General features: G+C 50.8%; 1 protein-coding gene across 14 annotated transcripts in view; it reads left to right on the forward strand.

Annotated features, from left to right (window-relative positions):
• RAB3IL1 (RAB3A interacting protein like 1) overlaps positions 1-18,903 on the forward strand; it is a 19,946-nt gene extending 1,043 nt beyond the window's left edge. The window contains exons 2-14 of one of the 14 annotated variants that reach the window (XM_017733001.1): positions 2,590-2,824; positions 3,013-3,108; positions 4,522-4,599; positions 5,338-5,553; positions 6,398-6,529; positions 7,255-7,383; positions 7,472-7,584; positions 7,894-7,917; positions 9,226-9,325; positions 9,933-9,999; positions 10,354-10,432; positions 16,631-16,707; positions 17,339-18,903. In XM_017733001.1, coding sequence (XP_017588490.1) covers positions 2,590-2,824; positions 3,013-3,108; positions 4,522-4,599; positions 5,338-5,553; positions 6,398-6,529; positions 7,255-7,383; positions 7,472-7,584; positions 7,894-7,917; positions 9,226-9,325; positions 9,933-9,999; positions 10,354-10,432; positions 16,631-16,707; positions 17,339-17,397 — 1,405 coding nt within the window. In that variant the 3' untranslated portion in view covers positions 17,398-18,903. Of the gene's footprint in view, positions 1-6; positions 35-761; positions 972-2,589; positions 2,825-3,012; positions 3,109-4,521; positions 4,600-5,337; positions 5,554-6,397; positions 6,530-6,677; positions 7,189-7,254; positions 7,384-7,471; positions 7,585-7,893; positions 7,918-9,225; positions 9,326-9,932; positions 10,000-10,353; positions 12,285-15,131; positions 15,900-16,630; positions 16,708-17,338 lie in introns of those variants that run through there. The other 13 variants (XM_017733007.1, XM_017733009.1, XM_017733000.1 and 10 more) reach the window with 13 other exon arrangements.
• Positions 18,904-20,169: the final 1,266 nt, after the last annotated feature.

Here is a 20,169-nt window from a genome sequence, read left to right on the forward strand (position 1 = left end):
ATCAGCAGCAGCGGGACCCAGCGATGTTGCGGGGGTAGGTGCGGGTCTGGACGGGGAAGGAGGGGCGTCCGTGTGTCGGGGCTCTGGGAATCCACAGAATCCTGGAATGGTTTGAGTTGGAAGGGGTCTTGAAGTTCATCTTGTCCTGCCAAGGGCAGGGACACCTTCCACTAGACCGAGTTGCTCCAAGTCCCGTCCAACTTGGCGTGGACACTTCCAGAGATGGGGCAGCCCCAGCTTCTCTGGGAAATCCATTCCATCAGCCTCACAGGGAAGAAGCCACATGGAAGCCAAGTAAGGAGATGGAATAAGGAGGCAGCAGCATCTCCAGACACAGGACTTGGCGTTTCACTGCTGAGACAAACATAAGAAACACCAGTGTGTGTTCTGCTATAATATAACATAAAAATATAATAAACTACTGCCAGATGCTTTGCCAAACATTTGAGGGATGATGCTGAGCACCCATGGGAGGATGAGCCGCTCTGGACGGATGCTGGTCCGTGGTGGTGCAGGTCAGGGGTCCGTCCCGGTGGGGATGGAAAAGTCCGGCCCTGCTCCCAAACCTGCGGGTAAGAGTTTAACCTGGAGAGAGCCAGAGGCTGCTCGCACGGGAAACAACCCCGTCGGATCGGCGCTGCAGGAAACATGTGGGGCCCGCTGGAAAAAGTGCAGATCCTGCACATTTTTTTGCTTTTTCTACAGAAAACCAACTTTAGAAGGTTGTGGGGTGTTGGGGATTTTTTTTTTTTTTTGCGTGTGGGTTTGCGTTTCTTGTGTCAGCACGTGACTCTTAGGGATATGATCCACTTTTCCTGGAAAGACAGCTACCAGTCAGCAAGAGAGGGGGAGTGTTTGTGGTGGTCCTTTGGTCTCTGGGGTTGGATTTCAGAGCCCCACCTGGACGCTGAGAAGAATCCAGCACAGCCAAGGCTTCCATAGGGATTCTGTTTGCGTGGCGTGGAGAAAGAGTGAGCTATTCCATCATAGATGATTTTCCAGGATATGTTTTTGGCATTACAGAATGTGGGTGGGACTGTTTAATTCCTTCATATCCTCCAGTTTTCTTCTGTAATGTGTGGAAATACACTGAAATATGTCTCCTGAGGCAACTTTCAGCTGAGAATTAGAGAGTCATAAAGAAACAACATCATTTTTTCTTCCTGTGTGTTAGATTAAGTGTATTTGTATCAGTAGATTGCTGAAATGTCCCTTTTCCTCGCTGCTGCTTTTATTTATTATTTTTATCCTCTGTGCTCTGGTTTCCCTGCTCCTTTCTGGTGTGATTTCTTCCGAGGGTTCAGAGAGTTCTCCGTGTGTGCTTTTCCATGTGTTTTCCTGTGGTACCTGAGCTGATTTAGTTGGGAGCTGCTGCTTCCTTCCCCCTGTGGAAGGTGGCTGTGGACAGATGTTGGTCTTGGACAGCTCGGGGGGCACAGAGGAGGGGGAAATTAGAATGGAAAAGGTGATAGGACACTCTGGGACTGAGGGCATAAGCCCAGCCTGTGTGGAGTCAGAGCAAGGGGGAAGAGTGTGGCCTGGCTGGAATGCAGGGGAGGAAAACACAGAGATGGGGCAAAGGGAAGAGGAAAAAACAAACCTGAGAAAAAAGAGGTGATGGCTGCTGTGCAGGAGGAGGTGGTGGGCAAGGAGCAGTGTTCAGGAGTGTGGGAGGAGGTGCACGAAGAGAAGGGCACCAGAGCTCAGCCAGGGCTCATGAGCCAGAGATAAGCAGCAGCAGGTTAATCTGCAGGGCACTGCCTGTGTCTGGGCAGGATAGAAAACTTCCACGTGGGGAAGGCTTGGACATGCTCGCCCTGTCTTCAGATGGAGAGAGATTTCGTGGAGAGAGTTCAGTGAGGAAGAGGAGAAATGCAAACACCACGGTGACAGCACTCAAATGATGTTTTCCTCCCCTAAAGCCTCTCCAGCGTTAATTTGGGAGTTGGCAGAGCCCTGCTCAGCACTGGGGTGCAGTGTCCTGGGTGACTCTTGTGGTTTCTTCTTTCTAGGATATCTCTGCTTGCTGAAATTAAAAAATAGGGCTTCCACCCAGCTTGGGGAAAATACACTGGCTTAGACAGCTCTGTGGAGGATTTCAGTGGGAAATAGGTGGGAAAGTAGGTTAAAAATAGATCGTTTCCCTCTGAAGCAGGTGCAGGGGGTAGAGAAAGGCTGGGTTGGCAGCAGAGGGGATTGGGGTCTGTATATTAGGAATGGGAAAGCTGTATTCCTTCTTTTTGCTGCTTCAGTAGAGAAGTCTGACCTTAGGTCTGCTGGGTGTGTCCTGGAATCCTAAAAAGCCATCTGCAGGATGTTTCTCTTGGAGAGCAGGTGATCCCTGGAGTAGCTGTCTTTAGTTCTCCTGCCTTATCCTGAGTTACTAAGGACACCATGCCAAAAGGGTGAAGCACTTCCATAAGGGTGCAGGGCAGAGGAGCTGGTGCAGCTGATGCTGCCCAAATTCTTCCCCATCACCCTCCCTGCGCCATTCCCAGTGCCTGTGCCTGGGGTTGGATGTGTTGTGAGTGTTGGAGGAAGGCTCTGGATCACCCCCACGCTCATTTTCCCTGTGCTGCTACCCCCCAGCCAGGTCAGTTTTGAGGAAGAGAGCCAGAATCCACCCGCTGTGGGACACTGGAAGCCCCTGATGCCATCCAAAGGTGACAAGGAGGAGCCAGAGGGTGGATGCCAGGATGCTGGAGGTGTGGATGAGCCCCAGTCCACGGAGCAGCTCAATGTGTCCCGGCTGCGCAGCTCCTCGGTGGAGATCCGGGAGAAGGGCTCTGAGTTCCTGAGAGATGAGCTGCACAAAGCACAGAAGGTAAGGCCCAGGGTTTGTGGGAACTCCTGGGGATGGCAGCATGGGTTAGAGCAGGGGGGGCTTTCCTAGAGGTGGTGACAGGAATCTCGGGTCAGGGATCATCAGGTGCCATGGTGGGGAGGAAGGGCTGTGCTTGACAGGCTGGGGCAGGGCATCAGCACTCCTATCCCTCTCCATTTCCTCGACAGGAGCTGAAGCTCAAGGACAAAGAATGTGAGAGATTGTCAAAAGTCAGGGAACAACTGGAGCAGGAACTGGAGGAGTTAACAGCCAGCCTGTTTGAGGTACCACCTTCTTCCTTTTCCCATCATTTCTTAAGCTCCTTTAAGACAGGCTTTCCCTGGACTTCCAGCTATCTCCTCCCACAATTTCCTCCTCTCCCCTGTTGTGCTTTCCCACTTGGAGAAGCAGAGCTGGCCAGTGCTGCAGGTGGAGCCTTTACCTGGATTTCTTTCCCATTCTAGCAGCTGTGGGGTGGCATAAAGAGCACAGTAATGGTTGCAAAATGTGGGAATGCCTGGAGCTGGAGCCAAGCACAGATCCCTGTTCCTCTCCATGCCTGCTCTGTAGTCTGGGCAGCTGCTGTGTAATAGAGATGATTCCCTGGCTTATCCCAACCCTTGCTGGGAGTGGGAACATGCTGGATGTCCTCATCCACTCTGCTCCAATGAGTGTCCTGTTGGTTCTTGGCTTTGTTTTGGTTTGGTGGTTTGTTTTGGTTTTTTTTTTTGTAATGTGATTCTTGCCAAGCTGTATCCTGGCAAAATCCCATTCACCAGCAGCTCTAATCTCTGGATCTCTCTGGTTAGTGAGGAAAGCCAGAGCCCATCTCTGCCTTTGAAATACAGGGCTGTGAGAGCCAGGGGAGCACCCCTCTCCTGAAATTTTGGCTGCCTGAGCTCAGGCTGAGCTTGGAAATGATGTAGCCAAGGGCTGTCCCCTGTCTTTGGTGCCCTTGGCCAGACGCTGCTTCCAGACTGCAGGGAGGCCCCAGCTGGGATTCATCCCGCTGCCCTCTTCCTGTGGGAGAAGCTTTTAAGCCAGTTTCCACCATTTGGCCCCCACCTGAGCTCCAGCTCCTGCTCTGTCACAGCTGTGCCTGGGGCAGTGGGGACCAGCTGCTCTGAAGGGGAAGAGGGAGCAAAGTGCAATAACAAGACAGGCAGGAGCAGTGCCCTCAGCAAGACATGGAGCAGCGAGTCTGGATCAGGATCAGAGCCACAGGCAGTAGTCAGGGTCAGGAATCAGTGCAGGGATCCCCCAGCAAGGCTGCAGTGACTGCAGGAAGCCAGGCTGAGGTGAGGCTGGAGTTGCAGAGGTGCTGGAATAGGGACAGGCACAGCTGTGAGTGGCACGGGTGGGTTCTAATGTTAAAGCAATTCCCAAGGTCAAGGAAGGGCAGGTCCTTGCTTCTGGCATTCTTCTCAGCAGCCCCTATCAGTGAGAGATGACCTTGGCCAGCTAAACTTAGGCAGCTACACTCCTGGAAAGGGGATGCACTTCAGGCTCTGGCACTGGGAGCCTTCTCCAGGAAATTCTGAGGGAAGGCTCTGCACAGGTGGCAGAGCAAACCCCTCGGATGTGGCAGGGATGTCTGTCCCCTTGGCTGGAGCATGTGATGTGGCAGATCTGTGACCTGCCTTATTGGCTGTGTGAGCTGGGGTGCAGCAGGGGAACTAAAACTCTCTCTGGTGCAGGAAGCCCACAAGATGGTGAGAGAAGCCAACACCAAACAGGCTGCAGCAGAGAAACAGCTCAGGGAGGCCCGGGGCAAGGTGAGTGACTCTCTGTGACTTCATTTTTGGGGGTGGTGTGGTGGCCTCCCTGCCCAGCCTGGCCAGAGGGCTGCTTGTTGGCTGAGGAGAGGGAAGTGCAGCTTGATCTCTCCGAGATGCTGTGGTCCTTTTCCAGCAGACACTTGAGTGAGAGGGAAAAGGCCTTGCAGACATCCTTGCAATCTCCTGCTCCCTGCCCAGCCTGGCCAGAGGGCTGCTTGTTGGCTGAGGAGAGGGAAGTGCAGCTTGATCTCTCTGAGATGCTGTGGTCCTTTTCCAGCAGACACGTGAGTGAGGGGGAGAAGGCCTTGCAGACATCCTTGCAATCTCCTGCTGATCCAGCTCCCGTTTGGGAAATGGATCCACAGAGAAATAATGAGTTGTTTAATTGTCACAGTTCTGGGATGGATGGATGGATGGATAGAGCAGGGACCCAGGGAGTTGCAATTTCCTGACACGGCTGCACCACAAGGCTGCTCAAATGGCTCCATCTTGAGGAGAGAGAAATTCCTTTGGAGTTACTGGTTCTGAAGAGAGCCTGGGATAAAGTGTGCTGATTGAAGGGGTAGATTCCAAAACAGCTGCTGTTTAAAATTCTGGATGGTGGTGGCACTGGGAGGATGGGGAGAGGCTTTGTGGCTGGGCTTGTAGCTGATTCCCTGTGGCTTCAGTGTTTGATGGAGTGCAGCAAACTGGAGCCCGGCAGGTGCTGAGGGTGCCTCTTGCTTGTGTCCCCAGATTGACATGCTGCAGGCAGAGGTGACAGCCCTGAAGACGCTGGTGATCACATCCACGCCGTCCTCCCCGAACAGGGAGCTGCACCCTCAGCTGCAGAGCCCTTCCAAAGCTGGCTTCAGGAAGGGCCACGGGCGCAACAAAAGCACCAGCAGTGCCATGGTGTCAGCTGCCAGCCAGAACGTGGCTCCAGAGCCCGTCAGCCGGGAATGCAAAGAGGTGGGTGAGGGACATCTCTGCATCCAAGAGCTCCGGGCTTGGGCTTCCCACAGAGCTCTGTGGTCTCACTGAGCAGCTGTTTGTGCCTTGTTCCCTAAATTTGTGCTGAGGCAGGCGCTGGAGGGTTTCCTTTTGTGGGGATTTCCTCTTTGTTGGGACAGGAAGCAGCTGAGGGATCACTGAGGGGCAGGTCCAGGGGGTGCCAGTGCTGTGAGCGGATATCAAGAGGTGCTGAGCAGAAGCCAGTTCCACTAGCCAGATGTGGACACAGCTGTCCTGGGAAGCAAGTAGGAGGCACTTGGTCAGGAAAAATGAAAATGAAGAAGAATGTGGTGGAGGAATATGTCTCCCTAGTGATTTTTTGGGAGCTGCGGCCTATGCCATGGAGAATTGTTGAGGGAACACAAAGGCTTGTTAAAGATTTGGATCTGTCATTTCTTCATGGAGGCAACTTCCATGGGGTGCAGATCTCCTGGGATTTCAAATCTCAGCTTCCAGAGTGCCCAATAATGTTATGTACCAAGGATGGGATGGCTTTTTGTCCCTCAGAATCCTTACTGGCCGGTGTGAGAGGTGATAAAAGTGAACCTGGCATTTGGAGAGCTGGTGCTCTATGGGAAAGATATTAAATTGAGCCTAAAAATGGTAATTTTTGTTCCCTTTTTGCACCTCAAGCTGAAGTCTAAAGAAGTGGCTTGTGGCCCTGTGTTGCCTTGAGGACCATGCTCAGTTCCTGGAGGGGAGGACCTGAGCCTTTCTCTGTATCTCATGTTTTTTACCTCCCTCCTTGCCTGTCTCTCTAAACCTCTTCCTTCACTGTCTGTCTCTCCCTCTGCCCTCCAAGTCTGGTTTCCCTGCTCTCCTCTCCCTGCTCCTTTGCATCCTCCCTGGGAAGGCTATCCACATCACCTATGAGCCAGGCTGGCAGGCCTTGGGAGCAGATGCTTCCTCCTCCTCTTCCTCCTCCTCACGGCAGGTAACCAACCTCTGGGAATGGGTGGGGACCCACCTGCCTCTCATGCTTGCAGCCTTTCAGTTCCAGCTTCCTTTTATGCTAATCTCCATTTTTTTTTTCCTTTCATTTTGTTTTTCTCCATTTGTTTTTCCATCTTGTGGCTCTGAAGCTGTTGCTGGTCCCAGGTGAGCAGTCTCCATGGCACAGAGGGGGTGTGCTGGAACCCAGACTTTGCCAGCTGTTTTCACTCATGTTCTTTGTGTTGCTCAGCTTAGTTTTATTTTTTCCTTTCAGCAGCTTTTGTTGGGCTTGTAGGAGCTGCCCTGTCAGTGAGGTTGGTGCTTTGCCCAATGATCCATCTGGGATTTAAATGCCAGGTCCCAGAGAGTCTCCTATCGCCCCTCAGCTGCTCCCATCATTCCTGCCACGGGCTGAGCAGTGTGTTCAGCAGTTGTGTGGTGGCTTTCCTGCAGCCACAGGAGGGAGGAAAAGCCACCTGGAGGATAATGGGATAGAGAGGTGCCTGCAGGCCTCTGGCAGATGCAGCCCAGGGTGGCTGTGTCACTCTGGCATGGAACTGCTGCTGGGTGGGAAACGAGAGATCCTTGGAGCCAGGCAGCTTCCCTCAGACACCTGAGCCTTACCAGATGCCAGAGCAGATGTTTCAAAGGTTTCCTGCATAGTAACAGGTACCTTCTGACACGATATCCCTCCCTCTTCCCTCTCCTCTTGGACACTCGCTGCAGGTCGACTCCATTTTATTTGCCGAGTTCCAGACCTGGAAGGAATCTCCAACTTTGGACAAATCCTGCTCCTTCCTGGACAGAATTTACCGAGAAGATGTAGGACCTTGTCTGGACTTCACCAAGCAGGAGGTGAGGGCTGGAGAAGCAGGAGCAGCTGGCAGCTCCGGGGCGTCACTTTTCCTGGAATTCATCCCTGTTTTCCCTTCTCTTGCTGCAGCTGTCGGAGCTGGTGCGAGTGGCTGTGGAGCAGAACACCCTCACCATCGAGCCAGTGGCTTCCCAGACTGTCCCCATGGGGAAGGTGGCAGCAGAAGAGTGCGGTGGCCCCAAGTAAGGACCATGTCTCCTCGCCTTGTCCCCTCCTTGCTGCTGGCTTGTCCCCTCTCGTGGAGTGCTGTGCCAGCCTGGGGCCACCTCAGGGTCACCTCACACTAGCAGGAGTGATGTGATATTCCAAATGGAGAGGAGGGATTTAATTCAGATATTAAGTTTAAGTCCTTTCTTACCTTCCAAGGTGACAGCCAGGGACGTGCAGGTTTCCTGCCACTCTCCTGCAAATTATTCCCCAAACGACCCATCCTGTGTTTATCCTTTCTGGTTTCCTTTCGATTTTTTTATATTTTATTTTTGTCTTTGCAGTGGCTTCCGGTCACAAATCGTAACGTAAGTGAGATATTTATTGTTCAGCCAGTGATCGAAGATCTCTGGAGCATTAACAAGTCACTAACTCAGCCCCATGTGGCAGCTTGGAGGCTTTTGCTGAGCTGACCTAACTCTTTAACCCTGTTTAAATTCCACCCAGGCACGATGGGAAGGAACCCGTTGGCAATAAAAGACCCCAAAGGAATTTGTTCCCCTTTTTCCCAGGTGCAAAACACTGATTTTTATGGCAGTTTTGGTTAGTTTGGTTGATAGCTGTGGTTTTACACCAGGTGGTACCAATCGAGCAAGAGTCACTCTTTTCCAGGATGTTGCAATGCTCAAATACGTGGCTCCTTACAGGTATCTTGTTTACAAAGGTTTTGGTCATCCTGCACCTCCTGGGAATTTAATCTCCTTAAGTTGTGTTAATATTTGGTCAATGATTACTTCTCCTTGCAACTGGACACTTGGAACCCGTGCTTCCACTCTTGGCTAATGTTTGCCTCGAGAGCAGTGGAAAACAAACCCAGGGACAAGCTCGGGAGCTCTCTGAAACATCAGCTCCCCTCTGCTGTCACCTCCTGTGGCTCCCCAGAGGAGATTTGTTTTGCAGTTTGGGAGTGATGTTCCTCTTCCCACTGAGTCCCTGTGGAACGTGGTGATAACTGTTGCAGTAGAAAATCCTGCTTTGTTGCTCAAAGTGGTGATGGGAATCATCTGCCTTGCAAATAGCAGGAGAAAATGGAAGAAAATAAAGGAATGCTTCGCCCCTTGCTGCTGATTGTTTGGAAAAGGCTGTTTGCACCCTCTGAAATCTTCAAATGGGGAAGCCAAGCTCCTTCCCTGTGTGCCCAAGGAAGGGTTGGCCTGTTTTGAGTTTGTGGTATGTGCAAATCCTGCTCAAATGCTGGATTTACCTGTTTTGAGGCCAGGTTTGGTGCCCAGCCAGCATGTTTGCATCCCACCAGGAATGCTGATACACCTGAGCCTGCCCTGGAATGTGGGGGACATGTACAGAGACCAGGGGACACTGGCTGTGCTCTGCTCCAGCCTCACCTCTTTAATATTTCCTGGGGTTTCCTCAGGGGCTGTGTGCCAGGGGGAAAAAAAAGGTGCTTTCACCTAAAGTCTCCTAAACTTGCCATTTATGGAATATTTCCAGGAGCAAAAGAATATCAGCCAAGGGTTTATTTGGTTTTTTTTTCCTTCTTCATGCTGCCTGACCCAGGGGTGGCTTCTGAGCCATCACTTCCATCTCTCCAGGTGGCTGAATTGCTGGATCTGTGCTGTGCCACTGGATTGCTGAAGTGCTTTTCCCCTTTCCTGCAGGAAGTGTGCTCTGAGCGGCCTCCCCAGGACCTGCAAGCACCGGATCATGCTGGGGGATTCTGGGAATTACTACTACATTTCCCCTTCCTGCAGGGCCAGGGTGAGTCCTTCACCTCCCCAGGGTGCCTCGACCCTCCAGAATTATTCCAGGCCCTGCAGTGGACAAGCTCCTGATGGTCAGCCCTGGGATTGAGGAAAAGCTGTGGGATTTAAGGTCGTTCCTGAGGTCGAGGTGGCTCTTGGTTGATGATTTGGGGGCGGATCCAGCTCTTCCTTCTGCTTTCAGATAACCTTCAGTGCGTTCACTTGCCACGATTTCATTCAGTACAGGGCTTTGATTGTTTGGCTTTATTGCTGTGATTTAATTCCCCTTTGTAAAACACAGTAATTTTCTGCTCTTTAGAGGCTGTTGCTGTTCCAGTCAGATCCATGCCTGGCTGTGGGAACAAACTGTTCCTTCTGTGGAGGGGAGGGAGAGGGTGGATCATTTGTTAATGTTGCTGTTGGGGCTCTTGTTCAGTGGAGGATTTTAGAAGTTAATTCTTTCCTGAGCTGCATTTTAGAAGAGCTGATCCCACAAAAAGTTGGTTTTTTGTGGACAGATTTGACTCATTTTTGTCACTTGCACCAAAGGAATGTCTCAAATCTTTGTTCCTCTTTTTTTCACCCCAACCCACCTCCCCCCCCTCTTGCCCCCTGTCCCTCAGATCACAGCAGTGTGCAACTTCTTCACCTACATCCGCTATATCCAGCAAGGCCTGGTGAGGCAGGATGGTAAGAGCGTGCTCCACTGGGATGCTTTCTGTGGGAGCAACTGGGAGGAGTTGGGAGGAGCTGGTTGGAGTGACAGGAGAGGGGCCAGCTGGGGCTGTCTTGGAGAAGCAGATAAATGACAAAAGAAAGGCACGAGGGGAGGAGTGGAGCATCTCTTCCTTGCTCATCACCTTCCTGGGAGCTTTGCCCTGGGGTGGAGCTGGTAAGGGTAGACCTGACGGGCCTATCCTGCTTCCCTTCCTGTGGGAATGCTGGCAGCACAGCAGAGCAGGAGCTGGTGGCCAGCTGTGCCCTCCTTACTGATTTTTTGGGTGCTTTTTTTCCCCTTCTCTCTCCCCCCGTTGTGCTTTGCAGTGGAGCTGATGTACTGGGAGGTCATGCGGCTCCGGAGGGAGATGTCTCTGGCCAAACTTGGATTTTATCCCAGCGAGATGTAAGCAGAGCCCTGAGCGTGGAAGGAAACCGCTCCTGGAGGGAGGGAGGGAGGGAGGGAGGGCTTGGAGTGCAGTGCCTGTCCTGCTCCCTCCCACCTTCCCTCTGCCTGGAGCAAGGAGCAAGAGGCACAAGTTCCACCTTCAGCTGTCCCACTCCTCCAAGTGTGACTGGAATGCAGCTGCCACGCTGCCCCTGGAGCTGGGCTGGCCCTGGCTGCTCTGGGATGGCCATCCATGGACTCTGGAGTCTCCTATATGCAGTGTATATCCATTCTTTTTTAAACCTTTTGTTTTTTTACGCAGCCTGCTTCGGCATAACCCGAGGCCAGGCCTGTGCAGGGTGGGAATTCTGGACCTTCCTTGTGAGCCAGTCTGTCAGGACAGATGCTGGCTGTCTGTTCCACTCATTTTTTTGGGACAGAGGGTGCTGTCCCCGAGGTCCTGCTGACCACAGCAGCCCTGAAAATGCCAGCAGAGCACAATAATCTTGAACAGTTTGTTTCCAAGTACTTCCTTGTTCCTTTTAAAGGAGCCTGCGAGAGAAGCTTCTTGCCAGCGGAGTCACAAAGAGGGATTTGTTCCTGTTTTTAGCTGGATGTTTGGCACTGTGTCATGCAGGCTGGGGAATGGCTGGAGCTGTGCACCTGGGGCCTCCAGCAGAAGAAGGGAGCAGGGAAATTCCATAACTCCCAGCTGGCTGCAGGATGTTTCCTCCTGGACTAGGGAATGTGCTGCAGTTGCCAGAGGCAGATGCGGGACCAGTGACAGTCCCTGGTGGAAAGTTCCCCCGTGATGCTCCTAAACACAAACCTCACCTACAGACATCCCTTGGAGCTGTTCCTGCCCTGGGGGAGCTTTGGGCAGCCCTGTTCCCACCCTTCAGGCAGAATCCGTGTTCCCAGGTCGGGTTCTTTGTATCTCCAGAAGGAGCATGCCCAGGCTGGGCAGTCCCAAAGCCCAGAGATTCCTTCCCAGTGTTAATCAGACCTGGAGATGCCTGTCCACTAGGAATCCCAGCTTTTCCTGGGCTGCCATTCCCTGGTGAGGGGATCTGAGACCTCTTTGTGTGCACATGAGGGATGTGGCTGAGGTTCCTGCATGCCCCAAAATGTGCTGGTAGGGAGGGGTGTCACTGGAGCTGTGGGAATGCACAGGCCCGACACATCCTGAACTCAGGCCCAGCTTTGTTAAAGCCATGACAGTATTTTGTAGCCAATTTAGCCTTTTTTCAGTGACTCTGGAGTCAGCTCAGCCATCACCCACTCTGGGCTTTTCACTTCTGACTGGGTTGTCACCCTGTCCCTCTGCCACCCTCAGCAAGCTGGTGCCCATCTTCAGCTCTGGAATTCCATCCTCTCCTGAAGGATGTTACAGGAGGAACTCTATTTTCTTCCAGTGAGCTGCCTTGGTTTTGTCTAAGGGAGAGAGAAATAACACAGGGAAAGTAAAACCTTTGGTTTCCCCAGCTGCGGATTTCAGCTCAGGTGAATTCCACCCCTGGAATTTCTCCCTGCATTCCCTTCATCTCTTCCCCCTGTCCTTTCAATCTCTCCATGTCTTCCTGTGCCGTGAGCTGCTACACTGCACAAACACTGCAGCACTGGGAATGAGATGATCTCTCTGGGCAGGAGATGTTTTGGTTTGTGGGATGTTTTTTCCCCCCTTGGTGTTACATTGAAAAGCACTTTGAGATGGAAGGAACTGGAGCAATGCCTTGTCTGAAGTTGTCTTGCATTTCAAACGAAGCAGAGAGAACAATTTGTGAAGGAAAATGAAGTCACTCTGTTACTGGCGGGATGGTTGCACCCTGCTCTTTCATAAAGGAAAATAAACATTTGCTGTTAACCTCTACAAGCCTGGTTGGAGTTGGAGGGTTGGGGTTCAAGAGAAAATCTTGCAGGGTGGAGTTTGGGATGCTTTTATTCATCAGAGCAGGTACCTGTTCTTCCTGAGGGAAGCTGAGGCTTCTCCCATTGTGTCTCCTTTGATTTGCTGGCTGGAAGCACTGCTCGAGTGCTGGGTAATTCAAGGATCTTCCTTCCTCTTTCCTGAGCAGTCTCCCCCTTCTCCTCTCAGCAGGCAGAGGTTTTGGGTCGCTTGGTTTCACTAAAACCACTTGTTCTTCCTGCTCAGCTCTGGACATTAACATGGAAGATCTCCTCCTCCTGTCTTGGAGATGGCAGTGGGCAGAGCTGTCTCCAGAAAGGGATTTAATTTCACTTTCAATTAAAAAGCCACACAAGAATCTGGTTGTGCAGCACTGTCAGGCAGCCACGAGAGGGCACAGGCAGCCCAGGCAGGGACTGTCCTCCCTCCCTGCCTTCCCTCCCTGCTTCCCTGGGAGAATGGAGCATCTCCAGGTCCCACCTGCTCCTGACCCTCTCCTGCAGCCTCTTGCCAGGGCAACATTCCTGCAGCTTCCCCGCGCTGCTGGCAGTGGGAATTGGGCATCTGGAGAGTGGAAAGGAAAGGAAGGATTTGGATTTCTGTAAGGGATGGTTGGGTGAGAGACTGTTTTGCTGTGTCTGGGTCTGCTGGTGTATAATGGCAGCAGGGATTGCTGCCAGAAACTTCCCTGTGACACTGGCTCCCTGAACTTCTAAGGTGTGAGAAGACATCATCTCCCCTATTCCCAGCCTTTTCCACCAGAGCTTTCCTGCTGTTTTTCCCCTCAGAAATAAACCAGAGTTTGAGCAGAGTCTCTGGGTCCTCTTGTACCTCCTACAATCTTCCTCGCACCTATTTGCCCCCACCAAGGGCCTGCCAACCTGTCCTGGGCTAAAATAAAGAGCTTCAAAGGGATAGGAGTTCAAAAATCTGCTTTTGCAGATGTGTTTGACTTGCTTGATTTTGTTTTCAGCCCTCTAAGTCCTTTTCCCCTGCTGTAAAGTGTGAGTCTGGGAGAGGAAAGGGATATTTGGATGATGGTGGAGGTTAGTGTTGTGCACAACAAGGTGCTTTTAAGCATTTGGATATTAATATTTGAGAAACTGGGATTTAGACCAGAGAGATTTGGTTGCTCCTGGAAGTTCCCTGTGTCTGCTGGCCGTGTCCTTTCCCTGCCTGTGGAATTAGTCCAAGTTTGGGCTAATTCAGGGCTGTAAATCCGGCTGTCTTTGCACCGCTGGTCAGGCTGTCCCCACATGCCCCACAGAGATGGATGGTTCCTGTTCCCAGGAACCAACAAATGAAAGATTTTATTTTTTTTTATTGTATTATTTACTCCAGGTGCAGTGAAGGAAAAGAGAGAAGAGAAGCAGCTGGCCTCGGAAAAGTCAGGAGTTTCCAAGCTTTCCCAACCCTTCCGTAGGATGAATCCATCCAAAGCAGTGAGGAGCAGTGCAGAACAGGGAGCACTGGGTCAGCCATGGGGAAATTCCAGTCGTTGCGGACACTGAGGGAAGCGTGGCCGTGCCAGGAAAAAGTCAGATGTCCTGGCACCGTTCTCAGTGTGCACATGGCACCCAGGGCTGGGGCTGGGGCTGGCCAGCTCTGCCAAGGCAACACGTTCCTGATAGGAGCAAATCCCTGTGGTGCCACCGGTGCTGGGAGCCAAGAGGTCGGATTTGCTGTTTATCATGTCAATATTCCCATGTTTGTGTGAGGCTCACTGGGCTGAGCTGGAAGGTTGACTTTAGCCAGGCTGAGAAGGCAGCTGGACTTTGTGCTGGTGTAACTTCCAGAGAATGTTTCACCTCCTTCGGGGGTGGATTAGGAGGGATAGGGAAGATAGAGAAAGTGAGACTCGGCCAAGCTGTGGGCTGGATGTGAGGGGAAGGTGGGAAAATGGCTTTGGAGTGGCCTTAAGATGAAGGGAGGTAGATTTGGATGAGATACTGGGAAGAAATCCTTCCCTGTGGGGGCGGTGAGGCACTGGCACAGGGTGCCCAGAGAAGCTGTGGATCCCTGGAAGTGTCCAAGGCCAGGCTGGATGGGGCTTGGAGCAACCTGGGACAGTGGAAGGTGTCCCTGCCCATGGCAGGGGGTGGAATGGGATGAGCTTTAAGGTCCCTTCCAACCCAAACCATTGTGGGATTCTGTGACAAATCTGAGCTTCCAGTGGTGTCCTGGCTCAGGAGAGGAGATAGGACTGGCTGGAATGATGGAGCAGAGGGACAGCAGGGAAAGTTTGGGAAGGAAAAGGTACTCTTTAGCTTTTGTTTGGCTTAGTCTTGAAATGATTCCCCTGGTAGGCGAAGAAGACATCAGCTGCACGGGAAAAGCTGAGTCACTGGTACAGATCTGGTTACTTACAAGTGACTCCAGTGAAGCAAAAGCCATTTGGTGCAGGAGTAGAAGTCCCAAAACAGCTCCCCATGGGACAGTCCCAGAGAGGGGAGCTGGGAGAAGGAAGCTGAAGCTGGAGGTGTTCCCCAGGCAGCTTTGCAGTGCAAACCCCAGCAGTCAGTCCTGTGCTGCTCACAGAGCTTCCAGGGCCATCCGTGCGGGCACACAAAACATCCTGAGCTTTTAACTCTGCTGATGCTTCCAGTTTCTGCTCCCTCTTTGGTTCTGGGGCTGCAGGCTTCCCTCTGGCAGATGGGATTGGCTCAAGGACAGCTCCCTGCCCTTAATTCCCCTGGCTCACTGTGCTAATTCTGCTCTGTTAATCACCTTAGAGTCAAGTTAAGGTGCTTCACACCAATGGACACACATGTGAGTCACAGCTCAGTGACACCTTTGCTCTTTCTGCATCAGGACCTGGACAGAGGTGACTCGTCCCTTGCCATTGGTGACCTTTCCCTTTGTCAGGCCACCAGTGCCAGCTGGCAAAACCAGGAGGAAGGAGGGAAGCGCTAATCCAACTTTCCATCAAACTGAAGGCAGTGATAAATAATGTCTTGATGTCTCAGAGGAGCTGGAGCAGTCCCTGATGGTCCCAAGGTGCTTTTGGGTAAGGGAAGTTTTGCAACCACCCCAAAATCTTGACAGCTCTGGCAGACATTAGTCCTTAACAGGATAGGGAACCTGGGTTCCAAATCTTACTCATTTCACACTGGAATTATGTGTGTGTGGAGAAGCCCTTGTGGGCTGTGTTTGAGTGGTGCCTGATCCATCTGGGTTTGGAAAACCCAAAAAACCCACTTTGCTGTTGTCAGCAAGGGTGTCACTACTTTTTCTTCTTGGTGCTGTTTTTAAAAGTCTGGCTTTACACATTCAAGATACACAAATGACTTAAACCCTCTCTCCTACTGCAGCACATGGCACTCATCCCTGTCCCAGCACCACCACACCCAGGAGAGTCTCTTTACTAAGTATCTCAGTAGAGACTTTAAGAACTGTCCCTCTCTGTTTAAAGGTTACCAAGACACTGAAGAAAGGAAATGGCTTTTTAATCTCTGTCCTCTGTTTTGTGTGTGATTCTTTTGTGCATCAAGGGGCAGACCAGGCTCGACATCTCTTTGCTTTTCGTTCTTTATTTTATTTTATGCAGACAGAAATGTTCCCAGGGAATGGTTTGGGTTGGAAGGGATCTCTGAAGATCATCCTGACTTGCCCAGGAGCTCCTCCTGTACCATTCAAGCCCAGACATTCTGTTACTGTGGAGCTGTTGATTTTCTGCAGGGACATGGAAGGAGTCATGGTGCTGGAATGCTGCAGCTTCACCATTCCTTGCCCTTTAGTGCTGTTGGATTCCATTTCACTCGCATACCTTCACCAAATCAGGTGTTTAATTTGAGCACTTGGTGAGCTCCAGCACGATGGGGAGACAAGAATGAGCAAGGCACGGAGCTGGAATTGGCAGCAGCGCTTTGATTTCCACTCATGCTTTATTTCCCCCTCCCCAGGGTGATGGTGAAGCACGGGCTGTGCTGCTCCGCTCCGTTTGGGGTTGTGAGCGTGGCCTGAAGGTGTGTGGACTTGCAAAGGGTGATAATTTCAGCTCTGAGTGATTTACCTGGAGATCCTGGGCCAGGAACTGGCTCCAGCTGAGCAACCAACAGCATCTTCAGCTCAGAACCCAAATTTCCAGGTTTTGTCAGGCATCTGTAAGCAAAAAGGGAACAAAACACACAGGGAAAGTGCAGTATGGCTCCTGTATCTTATTAAGCAGCAGCTGTTTTTTTTATGAAGGCCAGGCTAATTGAGGCCAATTAAATTAATCAGGCAAGTGAACCAGCCACACCCATTCCAAGGAGGATGGGTGCAATCACAAGCAATTAGTGTGATTAATATTCTCACTGTCATCCCCACAGCCAGCACCTGGCCAAGAAGTTGGGGAGTTACCTAACTGTGCTCAGGAGGATGCTGTGGGCGAAGGTGGTGCTTCCAGGTGATGATCCTTCTCCTTGGCCTTTTCCCACTCCTTTCTCGAATTCCCACTGAGCCTCTCTTGACCTGAGCAGCCTGGACTTGGCCTTCAAACCTCAGTGGCTGGCAGAAGGTGGAAAAGCTCTGACACAGGATGTTTTAGAAAACATCATCATTCACCCCACTGGAACTTACATTTGCACCCTCCAGCCTCTCTAGGGGATAGACAACACCTTTATTTTCATTTTTTATTATTATTCATTTATGTAATTTGTATTTATTTTATTCTATTTTATGTTCTGCTGTGGGGGAATGATTCACCTCCTGGCTCACTCTGGAATTCTGGATTATTCCCTTCATACTCTTTACAACACTGTTTCCAAATGGATGTTGAGTGTGTGGCTGGAAATGTGAATGGAATATTCACCTTACAGCAGCTCCAACAATGCCCTGTTCTGTAGAATCCCCAGGGCAGAGGGATGGTGTAGGGAGGGCTCAGTATGGAAGTGTTTCTTTGTGCTATTTGAGGAATTCAGACTAATTTTTCAATAAAATATATATGATAACATGATATAACCCAGCACAAATAGTGGATAAAAACTGAGGTTTTTTCAGAGGCTAAACTTGATGTTGACTTTTTACTTTTTAAACAGAGTTTAAAAAACCTGTTGCAAGAAGGGAGCTCACAAATGTGGCTGCCCCATCCCTGTAAAGTGTTCGAGGCCAGCTTGGAGGGGGTAAAAACTGCACATCTGAACACCACGAACCTGTTTTTCCCCACACTGATGCCACACACAAATTATGTTGTGAAGCAGTTTCCTGAGACCTCTAGAACTGGGCCCCTGCAGAGTAAGTAAACCATGATGATTTTTTTTAAAGCAATGCTGTTTATGGATGAAGATAGTGATTTGTAGTGGTTAATTTTTGTGTAAGAGCCCCCTGTGTTTGTGTTAGGGGAGCCTGTTTATTCTGGGATGAAATGAAAGCCCCCAAAATGGGGTCATTCTCTGCTTTGGGTTCTGTGACACCTCGTGGCACCTGCTGTCTGGGCAGGATGAGTTTGCCTATGGAGCAATTCCTGTGGACTCTGGCAAGCTGCAGTGTTGGTTTTAGGGGACAGATAAGGGTAATCTGGCCATTGCTCTGTCTCCTGACCCGGGACAGCCTGTGAGCTTCCTTTGTCTGCCCCTCCACCTGATGAGACGGGTTTCAATGGGTTCATTTGGCAGAACCAGCTCTGTTAAAGCCTCTGGGCTGACCTCGAGACAGTTTTGACCTAAAACCCACTGCTGATGTCAACTCCAAACCCACCAAAGCATCGGATGGAGCTGTGGGTTGGGAAAGCTGCTGCAAGGTGCTCAGCACACCCTGGGATGAGCCACAAATGGGCATCTGGAAAATTGTAAAATGCTTCTATGAAGTTTTCACAACAATTTTGTTCTCAGCTGCCTCCCCAGACAGTCTGGAGGCTGAGTTTGAGCAGCCAGGCAAATCTTTGGCAGGAAAATCTCCTTTCCTTTGGTGCTTGTTCCCAGGATAAGGGGAAGCAGCTCCATTGATCATCCTGAGCTTGTGAAGGCTGATAAAGAAACCCATTTGTGCTATTAAAGTCACTGGTATCAAAGTAATTCCACTAATTTCACCACATGAAGTGGAAAAAGGACTTTCCACACTTACTGGCTAACAGCTCCTCCATAAAAAACCCCAGGAAAACCAAGGGAAGCCATAATCAGCAAGTCTGATCCCGGATCCTTTTTTAGTCTCCTTCCACAGTGTTCTTGGCTTGGGATCTGATGTTGAACTGCTAAAAACAGCAGTTAGGAGGCTAAATGTGAAATTGGAGCTTGACTCGCCCTTTATATCAAATCCTACCCTGACCCTTTACAATTCTGCCTTTGAACATGTTTTTGATCTCGGAGCAAAACCCGGATGGTGAAATTCCCACCCTAGAAATGTCCCAACTTGCTTAGTTGGCATCTCCGTGCCACCTGCTCATGGGTTTGTGTGGCAGAAGGCACTCCAAGAGGGAACAAAGTTCCTGAGCACCAGTGACTCTGGAAAAAACCCCACATAAAGCATTTATATGGTCAACAAATAGTTATGATTTTATTGAGTGGTAGAATACACAAGAAAAAAAAAAAGGGTTCTTTTCGAGTTACTGGAATATTCATTTCCTTTTTTAAAGAATGAAACAAAGCAGGAGCTGTCCTATAAGGAATGTGGGTTTGCTGCTTTAACATCGGGAATGTTAGGGCTTTGTTAGGAAGGCTTTCTTAGGAAAGCATCTACAAAGGAAAAGGATGTCTTTGCCCTAATAAAGACTTCAAATCCAGCCAGGGAGCTCAGCCCCTGCAGCAGGGAATGATGGTGCCTGGAGATGGGTCCTGACAAGCCTCCCAAGCCCTATCTCAGTGAGCAGTTGGGATTTGGGCTTCTCAGATCCATGCTTGGAGGGAAATCTCCAAGGAAAGTCCCCTGATTCCCACTGTGCCTCTCCCTGGAAACTGGGGGCAGTGAGTCCCTGCTCCCAGAGCTGCCGGAGCAGGGGCTCAGTGTGAGATCCAGCTCATTCCGAGGCACCTGTGGATGTCACCAGTCCCTGCCACCCCCTCTGAGCCCCAGCTCTGCCCTGTCCTGCCCTGTGTCTCCAGCACAGTCCTCCAGGCAGATTCCAGCCATGCTGGGAGATCACAATTCCAAATTTCTTCTCCTTCACCCCTCAGTATTTTTTCTCCCCCTCTCATGCATCCCTCCCCAACCCCCAACCTTCCCAAACTTCTCCCATTTCTCCTTCTCCTCCCAAAACACCCCCAGAGGCTTCCCTTTGCTGCAGTTTGTGCTTTTCTCTGCCATCCTCGACCATCCTGGTCCTCCAGCTCCTATTCCACTCCCACACAGTGAGTGAGGAGAACAAATCCAGTCCTTCCCTGGCTGTTGTTTGATTCTCTGCCCTGAAACCAGCTCTGTTTCCAGCTCCCCATCGCCATGTGGTGTAGCTGGGTTCAATAAACCCTGGCAGGCTCCCAGCATCTCTTACTGGTTATGTTTTTTCTTTTTTTTCATGTTTGTGTCTCATTACAATGCAAATGAGTGACCTTTATCGAGAGAGAAAGTGGACAAGATTTCACCTCATTATTTTCAGGGAAGCTGGTTAGTTAAGAGTTCTCAGAAAGCTGGGCAAAGCTGTGCTGAAAATTCTGTGTTTCAGTCATTTTGATGGCAAACTTTAACCTGCTCGTGCCTCACTCATTGCTGCCTTGTTGGAGACAAAGCCAAGGAAGCTCGTGGGAAGTTTATATCTGTCCACATTTCCAGCTTTACTGAAACTTCTGGAATATCTCCAGATAAACCTAATTCTACTTGGAGAACAATGATAACAAAGCAGGTTGATCCAGACTTCCAGGGCTCTTTGTCAGGGATCTGTTTGACCTGCTCCCGTTAAAGGGTGGAGAGCTTAAAGAATCCTGGGATGGTTTGGGTTGGA

This window comes from Corvus brachyrhynchos, unplaced genomic scaffold (genome assembly GCF_000691975.1).
Source record: "Corvus brachyrhynchos isolate BGI_N302 unplaced genomic scaffold, ASM69197v1 scaffold315, whole genome shotgun sequence".
Taxonomy (NCBI): Eukaryota; Metazoa; Chordata; class Aves; order Passeriformes; family Corvidae; genus Corvus; species Corvus brachyrhynchos.